Source organism: Trachurus japonicus, chromosome 1, assembly GCF_045865225.1.
Source record: "Trachurus japonicus isolate A0001 chromosome 1, Traja_1.0".
Lineage (NCBI taxonomy): Eukaryota > Metazoa > Chordata > Actinopteri > Carangiformes > Carangidae > Trachurus > Trachurus japonicus.
The window spans coordinates 17891398-17904261 of record NC_140907.1 but is presented as its reverse complement, the minus strand read 5'-3'; the positions used below and the strand labels follow the sequence as shown (position 1 = coordinate 17904261).

The following is a 12864-nucleotide window of genomic DNA, read 5'->3' as shown; positions in this document are numbered from 1 at the left end:
GGGGGCTCTTCCTTTTTTTGTCCTTTATTTTTCTTACAAAATATAGATCCAGCCATCAATGGTGCACTCTGTGATAACGAGACATCTCATTACCAAGGACCCAACTATTTACAAGTAAAGGAGATAGTGTGTGTGCATCCTATCCCCTGACTATGAACTTTTCTTTTTGGCTCTGGCTGGAAACTGGTTCAACGTCAGCAGAGATGGGTGCGTGATAACTCCATGTAGTACTGTAAATATGTCACTGTGTTGGTAGGGACTGAGCTCAAGGGCAAGCAAAAGGAAGATTTTCTTTTTTTTTAAAAGAAAACAAAAGGCCATGTGTGAGGATGCACCAACACCCCACTTCTCTATATACTAAGCATTTCTTTACAGTCCATGTACCTCAAATCAAAATGTGTGAAAACACTGTACAGGCCTGCAGTCTGCTTCATAGAGCAACAGAGGAGTTCCAGCCTCTTTAACGACTCAGAAGACATCATTCAAGCACAACCTCAATGAGCACTTTATTTGGCTGTATAGTAAAGCATGTCTGGGAATATAGGTCACCACCTATATAACCTGTAAATATGGCCAACGTTTTTGATTGAGTACTGCTGCACTACTTCAGTGAGTGATAAATGATACACCCCCGTCCCCCAGGACTGAGAGGGTGAGTAAATCCTTGATCTGTGCCTATTGTTAAAAATGATTGCTCTGAAATGAGTACAAAAAAATAAATAAAACCACTGCATTGCAAAACTCAAAACCCTTAATAACTTTCAGAAACACTCATTTCTTCTTGAGGTGTGCCAGACAAATCTGTTCAGAGCAGAGGAGATCCCCCCCCCTCCCCCCCAGCGATAACACTCGTAAAATCAACAGAAAAGGCTTTGGTTCCCTACTGATTTCACGCCAAACTGGGTGTGCTTGAGTGGTTTGCCGAGCAATAGTTCCAGGTGTCTCTTTCTACGGATTAGAAAGAGTCTCACAAGCTCCACAAATCTGAAGGGAGGTTGAATCAAACAGACACCCCCCCCCTCCCTATCACCACATCATTTAGCCAAACAAAATATAAAAGGCAGCGTAGAACATGCAAGGACAATAAGAAGACACATGAAAAGGTTGGATTGTGGTGTAGCAGAAAAAGGTGGCATGTAATGACCTTCAAGAGGCCAGAGCTGGCTGTCACCTCCTGTGCCGTTAAGGCCGGGACGTTGGCTGTGCCACCTCTAAACAACAATCTTCAAGAGAAAACACAACAGCACATTCAGAGGGAGTTTCTCATGGGTCACAGACGCATAAAAAGATATCTCGTCCATATTGTTGTAAACTAGGCATAGTTTATATTTAAAAGAATTTGTTTTACAATGCCATGTAAGAAAAAAAGTATATCCCCATTGTATTTTCAAATTTACACGCATCTATTTACAGATAATCTTTTTCTTCTGTGCATGTGTGCAGACGTCTGACGATGTCTGCGTGGTCTTCTCTACTTCTACAGACAGAAAAGAAAAACGTTTGTACATCCAAACATCTGCTGATGATTGAAGCATCTCTGACTAAACAGTTCAGGATAAATCCGCCACACTGCCCGTACAGAACGTCATCCAGTCAAGTAAACGTAAATCCAGCCGGACCTTTACGGTATTAAATGTCCATACGACAGGGGGTAATCTAACACGAGGGTCCAACTTGCTGCTGAAAGAGTAAATGGTGATGTGCTGTGAGAGCAGTGTGCAGGATTTCCTTTCAAATTTGACCCTGGAAAAATCCACCTGGCCTTGGCAGTTACATTTGATTCTTTGCAATAATAATTAAGGAACAGGAATTTGTGAGGAACGTTTCAGGGCCAATATGATTAAAGGGCATGGAAGACAAGATGCATGACTGAAGTTTTCTGGGCCTGTTACAAGGATACACTTTTTTTTGATTTTGTGAGACTTGGCATAATGGACAGATGAGATCAATCAGGCAACCGTGTTGTGTGCATATTGGCGGTGGTGGTGCTACCAGTGTTGAGTTGAGTAGCAAATTAACATTGTTATGATAAAAAAAAAGATTATTCGGACAGCTGTGGTGAGTGGGGTGTTGTCTGTGTAACGAAAAGGCAAAAAGGCAGAATGTGCCGGGGAGGAGCTGATGCTGTGATGAAGGGAGTCGGTTTGGATCCTCACACCTGGCTGGCTCTCAGTTACTGAGGAGCAGCTCTGTCGCCGTTTCCACATCCCAGGATTTTGAAGACAGTGCCGCTATTACTGCATTCTGTATGTGAGGAAAGAGGAAATTGAAAAATCTTTGTAATCTTTGTGTCATGTGCAAATGTCAAGCTCATAAAGACGGAAATAAGTTGCATGCTTTCAATGACCAACAACCGTGTGAATCTGTGATACAAGTGAAGGAAATGATTTCCGTGGTGACTAGATTCGAGTAAATTGAGCATCATTTTGAGTAAATCCTTTGATATTTACTGCAGTGAGCCTATACAAAGCCTTGTTTTCTCTGATTAGATGACAAGTATTGTGGCAACCAACTCTTCATTTTAGCAGTTTAGTCAATAAAATCCAAAGTGACCCCCTCAAAACCCTAAAATATTCAAGTTAACCATCACAAAAGGTAACACATACCGATATATTCTTCAAATGCTTCAAAATTATGATTCAGATATTGAATCATTTAATCTCTAATGCCAAACTATCATCAAATCTCTCCTCTATTCTACATCATGGTCAATATGTCAATGTTACAGTCCAACAATAAAAAATAAGATCGCGAGAGAAAGTACTTCTGACCTTATCGAAGCCCATGGCACAGAGTTTGTCTATTTTACGTGTGTAGTCAGGACTGGAGACCGGAGCGCCAGCATAGACGTGAGACCACAGCCTCGCGGTCTGTTTGAACATTTCTGGGTTCTGCTTATACTGAGGATACAGAGAGAGAAGTGAAGGTTCAGAGACAGATTTTTAGACGCCTTCTACTGTCCACAGAACACTAGTAAAAAAAAATGACAGCACCAGACATCAATACAGAAATATGAACCCTTTAAAAAACTCCCTGAGGTGTAACTGGGGTGTCTTGTGCTTGGCAGTAATTCAATATTAACAATAACAACATCACCAAATGTCTCGCTCACCTGGTTGGCTACTACTGCATCCTGTGGATCATCTGGTTCTGCTGCAGCAAGGAGGGCCTGTAGTGACAATAGCACTGTCCGCAGTGTCATAGCAGCTGCCCTGGGTGGCACAGATCACAAGCTGCGTAAATGCTGAAAATCACTGAGCGCTACATGCAGGTCAGAAGGTTCAAACACATCAGACTCACCACTGGTCTTTTAAAATGTCCAGACATATTGCTCCTGTCACAGAACTGATATTAGGGTGCCAGATCTTAGTGATGAAACGCACCTAAGAAAAACAAGATGTGACAGGTTATCTAGATAATAGGGGAGGGGATGGTTAGTGTTACTTGCATTGGGTACATATACATGCACTGCAGTACAGAACATTACTTGTTCTGTGTGAGCTCTACAGCGTGGAATGAATCAGCCTCATTGCTGAGACTCTGGTTGATTTGGTTTCTCCATTTGATCACCAGTAATTCCCAAGGAATGGCATGTTATTCCCAATAACATATTCACAGGCCAGAGTATCATACTTCCTATGAGAATTTCTACTAGTGTATCTACGTTTTCTCAAAAGCCGATTAAGAAACCAAGCACAACATGATGTTTTGTCCCAGACCACAATGCTGCATGGAAAGGCAGGAGTAACAGAGCAAATACTTGATATTACCACATTGAAAATATTGAAGCATATACCTTTGGTGGGTTAAATGGATAGGTTTCTGGGATTTTGATTTCAAGCTGATACCTGCCACCTGAATAAAGAAAGGTAAACAGTAGAACATGTTGTAACTTTATAATTAATTGATTACAGAAAAGCAAATTATGTGTCATGGGGCATGTGACAATACCTTCGTATGGTGTGTCTGGAGGACCTGCTATCTCCCCCCTCAGCTCTGTGAAGTTCTCATCCACCAAATCTACTTTAATCTGGTTTTTACTCGTCTGAAAGTTGGGACAGACAGGAGGGACACAATGAAAACACCCTGACATCTCTGGTCTCAGACCTGACATGTCTCTGTCATGTATGAAATCACACAGACATGTAGAGCTACATGTGACATGTTGGCCGCTCAGGATACAGTAGTTGCCATTTTCTGTATCAACGAACAAAAACAAAGTTGAGTTTCACAGCAAAGCGTTAAGACGCTTATGTTAGCAACACAGGTAGCCTGCTACTAGAGCCAAGCTAGCAAAAGTTAACTACAAACCCACAATAACGACACACAAAGCACACAATATACACACGAAACCCCATGTACATTAAAAGTAACAGCTGATAAACGTTTAATAAGTTTGTAAAGTTGGTCAACAACATCAACAGCACAACACCACAAGCTAATGCTAACTCTGGAGGAGGTGTCAAAATAACGTTAGCAGGCTAAAGGCTGCTGCTCCTCCACGCTGACAGTGACTATATTGGCATTAATACACAGCTACCGTGTCGTGGGTGAGCTGTGTGCTGTGTCCCGTACCAGCCAGGTTTATTTTTGTCAGATACTTAGCCAAAGGTGTGCGGTATTGTTTGTTAGGAACAGACGAGGCCTGTCAGGCTGGCTGGATCCCCGGTGTTTCCTGAACGCACCCACCTGATACGAGCAGAGGGCAGCGGCCAGACTCTGGTAATGAAGCTAAAGCTAAGTTGTCCTGCTGCTGAGGCCTGACCTGCCGCTACAACACAGGACCGGGACCCGACATTAGCAAAGGTAATTCAGGTCTGCCGACACTTTACATTGGCATGGAGTTGAAACACTGACAAAGAAGGAGCAGTAGTGGTGAAAAAAGGAAACAAAACAAAACAAAAAGCTAGTAACGTTGCCGCACCTCTTCGCTTTTGAGAACTTCTTTGAACTCCCGCTTGATCCTTTGAACCGCGATGTTAGCCATGACTGTGTCCGCTGAGCTGCTGCTGCTGCCGCCGCTGCTGCCTCGAAGCGATAGACCCGGGGCCTCTCTCCCTGTGTTGTCTGTCTGTGTGCGGGGACTGCGTGTCGGGTGCTTTCCGCAGTTATGGAGCACTCCTTTCACTTTCACCGTGCACCGCTTGTTTTCACTTCAGAGGCGGCTCACCGTTAAAGTCGGACTACCTGCCTGCCTGGCTGCCTGCGGACGGCCTCAGTCAGTCAGTCAGTCAGTCCAGAACATGCACACACAGTGCGGCTAAATACAGTACAAGCTGGAACTTTCATTAGTGAGCTCCGGGGGTCGAGTAACATGGGTTTATATGGTCTTTTCAAACTTGCCTTCAGGACATTTCTCATCATCATGTGCTGAACACATGTGATTTCTAGCATTGGTATCAGGCAGCAGTTTAAATCGAGTGAGATTTTGTGTGGGGAATTTTATTTATGATATCATGAATTAGATTTTTTTTGTTTTGTTGAGAAAATAAAGATGAACAAACCACTAACTCATAATATTAACATAACATATAAATCAAACAAATTGCTACGTTTGTAACAGTCAGACATAGAAAATAAGAATGAACAAAAAGCAATAATAAATGATAAATGATTGATCTCTCATCAAAACATATTTGCATACCATAGCCTACTTATTTGAATATGTCACAATGATGGGGGCAGTAGGTAATTTACCTAAATAAAAAGAATAATAATAAACAAGAACAGATAGGCTACTACAGTTAACATTAACATAATATTACCACTTAAATTCAGTGATCTCCCTGCTCAGCTCCCATCATGATGTCATTCTTGAATATGATGCCGAAAGACACCATCTGTGAGGTTATTATAAGGATGAAGTCAACAACAATAACAAACCCCTCTCTTGATTCAGGCCTTTTCTCCCCACTGGTTCTAAAATAACAATGGTCAAACCAATCCTCAAGAAAATCTAATCTGAACTACTCTGATGGGTGCAGACCTATTTCTAATCTTTATTTTTTATAGCAAGACATAACACAACAACAGACACACAGCACAGACAATTTCTTGATTTTTGAGGAAGTTATGTTTGTCATCTTTGAAATACTGCCGTGACAGAAAGTCAAAGCCAAAGTTCCTGCTTTTACCACTAGCTGTTCAGACTTTTGTAATTGCTTTTCACCAGATTACCTAAGAGTCTTGAGTGAAACAGTGGCACCTGTGCCCTTTATAAATGATTTTAAATTTCTTTTACATCTCTATGAAGCATTTAATGGCCTCACTCATCCGGGAGATCTTTTTTGAATGTATGTTCCTACTAGATCACCAAAGTCCCCCTCTGTATTATCAAAAAGAAATAGAGGAACTGTCTTTTTAACATTGCTTTTAATTTTTTAATTTGGAGAGTAACTTCTGTTTCTATTGTTAACTCCCATCCTTGAGTTTATTTTTGGCTATTTATTATTCTACTTTTTGAATGGTAGTACATTTTTAATCTTTCATTCGTTTTTATTGCACTTGTTATAATCCTGCTCTGTGAAGTACTTTGGGGTATCGGTTTCTACAACAATTGTTGTTAAAATTGGGTCCCTGCAATGGACTTTGAACACTTCTGGAAAAGGGAAGCATGACAGGACTTAAGTCTATTTATCAATACCCCAATAACAATTATAACAACAGATTTAATTTGGTTTAACAGTTTATTAATCTGTATACATAGATTTGACTGATCTGGTCTGTTGATATATTGAAATTCCATCACAGCTACACAGCTGGAAGTCTTCCTCTGCCTCTGTATGGCGACAGACAGCTGTACTGTTTGTTTACTATGCCGACGTTACAACCGTTCCTCCCTGTGATTGGTTCAAACGCCCGTTCGTCAAAACTCTCACCCAATCAGAAACAGTTATCCTTACCCATCAGATAAAGTCCCCGGATGTGCGTCGTGAAGAATAGACTAGCTGGCTGGCTGGTTCACGTGTATTCAACAAAAACACACAAAACGTCGGTTGACATGTCCACGGTTTGACGGTGTCGGTGGAGACCAACAGTGCAGCAACGGCAGCACCTCCACAACGGGTCCCTTCAACGACAGGAGACGTTTCCCGTGAACATCGACGGAGTAAGTAAGTGGTTTGTGTTGCCGTTGCCGTTACCGTTGCAGTTGCTCGCTGTCACATCTGTCTCTGATCATATGTCGATGAAAGGGACATGACTGTGAGTGAGTTTCAGTTTCCCCATACTAGCTCGGTTAGCTCGCAGCTAGTCCAACGTCGGCTGAACTAGTCCGTGGGAAAGATAAAAAGAAAACCTCACGGGTTGGTTCAGAGGTGACGGTAGGCTAGCTTTGGGTTTGTGCAGGGTCGACTGCTTATTAAACTGCCTCTCTGTTTGTTCGTCACTCTCGAAATATGCAGGCGGCTACCCACGGAAAATATAACGTGTGAGTGTTTATGTAGCAGCCACAATTGAGTCAGAATGTGTGTTTTTTTTAATTGGACAAACGCGTTATTATACCGTTTACAGTTAACGTTACAGCGTACAAACACTGACCATAGAAATGTATACGGAAGTAATTGTGTACACGTTTGACATTTTTGCTTTATCGTTTCATTTTGGGTGTAGTCCTGGGTCAGAAAGTAACAAGAGGCTGCAGAACAGAAATGCTGAATATAATGTTTAATACCGTGGTCCTGAGAGCTTAACAACAATGTAACTTAAGAAAACACACGGAAGAAGAAACAAATGCGTTGCAAAAACCCACAACACAACGGAAGTGTTTCTGCGACACAAAAAATGACGGACTGTGGGACACGCTTCAGTTTAATGCCTCTTGACTTTAAGATGTTGTGAAAACACCAACCTGTTAGTGGTGTCCTTGCTATTGTAAGTCAATATCACATGATTCAGATGATATTGTGAATATGTGCTGTTGTGATCTGAGCATCAGTCTTTAGCTGGGTCTGGGTCCGTCACTTTTTTCTGCCATGTTCATGTCTTCACATGTTTTCTTAAGTTTGTTTCTTAACCTTTTTTTAGTGTGTTGAGCCCTCAGGGCTGCCATAATTTAAGGTTAGGCAGGGTTTCTGCAGGTCATTAAAAAGCATTAAAAGTCATTAAATATATTTTGCTAAAATTAAGGCCTTAAATGGCATTAAAAGGCATTAAACCCGATTCTAAAAGGCATTAAAAAATTGATAGATTCATACAGTGAGATTTTGATATCATTACATCCCTATAGAGCACAAAGAGCAGAAAAATATGGGGATTATCCACTTAATCTACAGTAAAATTAAACGTGGGTGAAAAAATGGAGAATTTTCTAAATTCATATTTTTAGGTGGTGGCAGGCTACTGTTGACTTTTTTAAAATTTTTTTATCGCTATCAGTAAAAATTGGAATCGGTGGGTCAGGCTTTTTAAAAATCGGTGATCGGCCAGAAAATTGCAGTCGGTGCAGCACCTCTATTGGTGTGATAAACATGCAGAACCAAGTAATTGGGTGTGTGTATGTGTATATAGGTAAGTGTATGTACGCACATGTATAGTGTTTGCAGTCACGGGCATTAAAAATGTTTGAAATGGCATTAAAAAGGGCATTAAAATGCATTAAATTAGATTTGCTGGTACCTGCAGAAACCCTGGTTAGGCCACACATAGACAGACCTGTACTTGAGTTTTAGGCACTTAAGTGAATGTTCTCAAAGCAGTAACGACAACAATAATGGCATTACAAGTTAGCTTCATTCAAAGTGGCGTTGACAAGAAAACCTAAACTAAAGTGAGGGCAATGTTTGGTGGGATCACCTTTCCTATAAGACAGCATAACTGCTCTTTAACACTAGGTAGGCAGGTAGGTTGTCATCATGACTGACACCACGGTGTTGAGATCAAGGCTCTGTGGGGCCCAGACCATCTGTTGTGGGGCTCCTTGTTCCTCTTGTCTCTGAAGTTAATTCTTTGTAACCCCGTCTGGCTGTATGTTTAGGGCCCCTGGCTCTGATTGACCTGTGGATAAGACTGCACAGTACTGTACATTAGCCAGTAAACAACAGGGAACCGCAGAAGATAAATGATAAATATATGTTCAAAGAAATGTACAAGCAGTCAGTGAATTAATACTTAAGACGGTTTTATTGTAAGTGCATCAATAATCAAAGTGAGATGAAAAGTGAAGAAAAGCAACTACAGGCAGCATTAGGTTTCTTTTACTTGTTCATGTGCCTTCAAGGTCAATACATTATATAGTATTGTTTTGTTCCAAGGTGGACGACCCTGTCTGGTGAGAAATGGCAGAGGGAGGGTTTGACCCGTGTGAGTGCATCTGCACCCAGGAGTATGCTATGAGGCGCCTGATCAACCTGGTAAGTAATAATTAAGCTGTCATTTGACATCTAAATGACAGACATCATTGTGACATAGTGAAGGAGCAGTGACAGCTAAAAGTATTTCCAAGTTAGGAGTGTAAAGTGATCAAATCTCCTCTGAAGTCGAGAGAACGAACAAAGCCATGAGAGAACAACCTGCCGGGTAAATAAACCTCTCTAGGGAAGCAGGGGAAAAAAAGAAAGGCCACTGAGTAACAAGAGGCAACGTATCCTGGTTCCTGGTCGGTGTTTATCTTGAACACATCAGCTCTGCCACACAGATGCTTTCACTCTGTTCACTGTCTGTTGTCTGGGTTTGCATTGCACTTGTAAATATCCTCTGGCTCTTCTCTGTTAGGGAGATTTTCTTATGCTTTGGCAAAGGATCAGTGTGAAGAACAACATTCAATATCCTGATGTTGAAAAGGATTTATTGAAATACACTCTTAAGTAGAACAGAGGATTCATCAAGTGTGATGCTCCTTTAACTCTGCTGGACTACTTCCTGGGTCTGGTATGCAGATGTGCATGTCACCTATAATTATTCTAGTGTAGCCACAATTCACACATAAGGCGCCAACATTAAGTAAAGCCTAAAGGTCTTTACCCTCCCTTCCTCGGCTTGTCTCAATCTGGAAGGCACAGGCTCCTCGCGCAGCCTGTGACAACAGGAAGAGAGAGCAGATCCCGCGGATCTAAGATCAGAATATATTCTTTACTTATGCATGCAAATTATATTCCTGTAACACAGACAATATTCTTATCTGATCATCTGGTATCAAAGTTAAAGTATCAAGGCTAAGTGCAGTGGGAGACAGCCACAACAGGTGTAGATAAGTTACACAACTCTCTAGTTGAGGTAACATTGAGGTAAAAATTGTTGAGCTAAAATGAGTTTCTGACGGTATTTGATTTCACAGCTTGTTGTTATGCGGTGTCTTTTTACTGGTGACCCAATTTGCTCTTTGTGGACAGGTGTAACTTGCTTGGTGAACTGCCATTGGCAGACAGATTACAGTCACCCTGGAGGTTTTCCTGATTTGCTTACAGCAGGGAAGGGTGTTGTCCAAACAGCAAAAATAATTTGCACAGTATTTTCCAGCGAGAAAGCTGCAAAAAAATCGAAATCAGGCAAAACTGCTGGTTTCTTTGCAGCATTCACATGTGAATGTGTCCTGTTGGTAACATACAGCTGTGAGGGGATCATCTGTTTGCATACCTGATGTGATAAGGAACACAAAGTTTTATTTGCAGTGACTCTAGCAGTGTTTTTCTCTTCCCGGACGAGGGCAGTGGTAACAGAGTAAATAATGGTGTCATTAAAGTCACAGACTGAATTCATGATCTTATTTTTCCTACTCTTCTCCTCCTTTACATCCACTTTATTTCCTCTGTAATTTCTCTTTCAGTTGAGGCAATCTCAGTCCTACTGCACAGACACAGAGTGCCCTCAGGAATGTATGTATGACCACTTCTTCCCATAGTTCATTACAGACCTTGTGTGTTTCATAATTTTCTATAGCCTATTGAAGCATGGCATGACAGTGTGGATTATGCAGGACGTGTGTGACTTATGAAGATGTGTTTGTGTTCAGTGCCAGGTCCCAGTGGGCAAGTAGGTGGAGGAGGAGACCTGACCCTCCCCATGGTAATGATGGGCTGGGTGGTGGTTGCTCTGGTCCTGTTCTTGCTGCGCCCCTCAAGTCTCAGGGGCCCCCGACCGACAGGCAAACCCTCTGGACCCCATAATGTCAGTATCTACTGCTATTATTTCATATCACAAACATTGTTTGCTCACATCTAGTCACTGCCCCACCTTAGTTTGCATGGAAGCTAAAGACAACGAGTCATGGTGTGGGAGGGAACGAAACTCTTAAGGACGAAGAAGCCGTTAGGAGTTCAAATACAAAAGCAAGTTTTAATTTGAAAGTATGAACACTAGAGTAAAAAAAAAAGAAAATATACATTGAAAGAAGGAACTAAGGTGAATAATAGCAAAGTCGGTTTGTTAGTTAAATTGTTGTATTGACTGCCTTGTTTCCAAGCTGAAGCACTGAGTGATTCAAAAAGAAGTGCATTCATATGCCTAAATGTAAAGCTACGTATTGTGTATATACAGTCTATAACATTTGTATAAAAGATAATATCTTCTTGTCTTGGGTTACAGAGCGAGCGAAGAGAGCCCCCAGCACCTCCTGTTGACTAGCAGTGGAGCCAGACGACCAGCACTCCTCCACCTGCTCTGACTGGAGCTGCACAGTTAGCTAGTAACTATGGCCAAGACAGCGTCATCTCCCTGTCAAACCTTTATACAATTATCTTTTGCTTTTTTTTCTTCTCCTTTCTCTAATAGAACAGCTTTGTTGGGTAGATCTGTCTTTGATTCGTGTTACTAGAGCCCAACTGATAATGGATCGATGAGGCCAATGGAGATGTGATAACTTGAGTGTTTAAAAACATTTGTAATGATCAATATTCATTTTTTTGAACAACATAAACAACAGTGGCAGTTATTCTGATTTTACTTCAGCTTTGGTCATTTTTTTAAATGCCATAGGGAAATTTTCATATTGACAAAAAAAAAAGAGAAAGAAAAACTTTGTGGTTGTGCATCTGCCAGCATATGTGCGGATGTGATGTACCTCTGATAAACCACTTCTGACTGATAACATTGGCCGACAATATCAGTGTGTAGATGTTGGGTTGGGTTCTGTGTCTTATTTCATCACATCTTAAATCTGGAGGTGTGGCATCGCTCTGAGTCAGTTCCTTCTCTCAGCTGTGGTGCAAACTCAGACAGGAGCTCAAAATGAAGGAACGTGTCACATGGGTAAGAGGAGAGGGGCAGTTAGATATTTGTTATGGTTTTTGCTGAGTAACGAAGGGTGGCAGGTTCTTCTGACTCTTTGAAACATTCCTCTTTTTCCACTTTAAAGTTACAACTCTTAACAGTGCCAGTAATGATGTCATATCACATGTAATCGCACGTTCAAACCAGTGACAAACTTCAGTATATTTATTTGTCTAAATTGAAGTCTGAGTCTGAGTATTTCATGCAAACAAAGTAAAATAGTCTTATGTGTTTATATCCAGATTACAAGTTCTTCTGAGCAAGCAAATAATCAGGCCAACTCAACATAATTTGTGAATATTATATTTACAATGTTTATATGGCAACAAGTTGCTTATCCAGCAGTCACAGAGCAATATTAGTATTCATTAAGTGTTGTGTTTGTATCCACTTGATGAATAGAAGTCCAGTAATAACTTTTCTTTTGGTCTCTACCAGCTCCTTAGAGAAATTTAAGAACCATTAGCTGCTAAATGCTCCACTTGTCTGTGCCATTTGGTGCTGAGCAGGTAGTATACAGTGGGTTTTTTAGAGCTTTTCTCTGAAATCATCCGCCCACTATAGAACAGTGAGAGTGAACCAAAACGATAGATTATGTTTTGAGCACTACAACTCTGAAAATTTGAGCACAGCTGCTGATTTCAGGTGATAATTCTGTGT

The 12864-nt window shown here is 41.2% G+C and overlaps 2 protein-coding genes across 5 annotated transcripts; one reads left to right on the top strand and one right to left on the bottom strand.

Annotated features, from left to right (window-relative positions):
• Positions 1-481: 481 nt before the first annotated feature.
• ube2kb (ubiquitin-conjugating enzyme E2Kb (UBC1 homolog, yeast)) lies at positions 482-5036 on the bottom strand. Its single transcript, XM_085777766.1, has 7 exons — positions 4925-5036; positions 3952-4045; positions 3797-3855; positions 3301-3383; positions 3113-3212; positions 2772-2900; positions 482-2244 (listed from the first exon to the last, which is right to left on the bottom strand). The coding sequence occupies exons 1-7, from the start codon at positions 4985-4987 to the stop codon at positions 2170-2172; spliced, it is 603 nt and encodes a 200-aa protein (XP_085633892.1). The 5' UTR covers positions 4988-5036; the 3' UTR covers positions 482-2169.
• Positions 4730-11897, top strand: smim14 (small integral membrane protein 14). 4 transcript variants are annotated; one of them, XM_085777806.1, is made up of 5 exons: positions 4730-4806; positions 9252-9350; positions 10763-10811; positions 10949-11103; positions 11521-11806. In XM_085777806.1, exons 2-5 carry the CDS (start codon positions 9276-9278, stop codon positions 11557-11559), a joined length of 318 nt encoding a protein of 105 aa, XP_085633932.1. In that variant the 5' UTR covers positions 4730-4806; positions 9252-9275; the 3' UTR covers positions 11560-11806. The 4 variants fall into 4 exon arrangements, with proteins under 4 accessions (XP_085633932.1, XP_085633914.1, XP_085633922.1 ...); XM_085777788.1 differs by lacking the exon at positions 4730-4806 and adding an exon at positions 6923-7112 and having other exon boundaries at positions 11521-11897; XM_085777796.1 differs by lacking the exon at positions 4730-4806 and adding an exon at positions 6924-7108.
• The last annotated feature ends 967 nt before the right edge of the window (positions 11898-12864 follow it).

Bases quoted from the DNA above. Each gene is read 5' to 3' on its own strand.
- ube2kb (XM_085777766.1), bottom strand. From the start codon at position 4,987: ATGGCTAACATCGCGGTTCAAAGGATCAAGCGGGAGTTCAAAGAAGTT. The intron at 4,046-4,924 runs GTGCGGCAACGT...CCCAACTTTCAG, and splicing joins AAGTTCTCAAAAGCGAAGAG to ACGAGTAAAAACCAGATTAA. The intron at 2,245-2,771 runs GTCAGAAGTACT...CCTCACATACAG, and splicing joins GTGCCATGGGCTTCGATAAG to AATGCAGTAATAGCGGCACT.
- smim14 (XM_085777788.1), top strand. From the start codon at position 9,276: ATGGCAGAGGGAGGGTTTGACCCGTGTGAGTGCATCTGCACCCAGGAG. The intron at 10,812-10,948 runs GTATGTATGACC...GTTTGTGTTCAG, and splicing joins CACAGAGTGCCCTCAGGAAT to TGCCAGGTCCCAGTGGGCAA. The intron at 11,104-11,520 runs GTCAGTATCTAC...CTTGGGTTACAG, and splicing joins AACCCTCTGGACCCCATAAT to AGCGAGCGAAGAGAGCCCCC.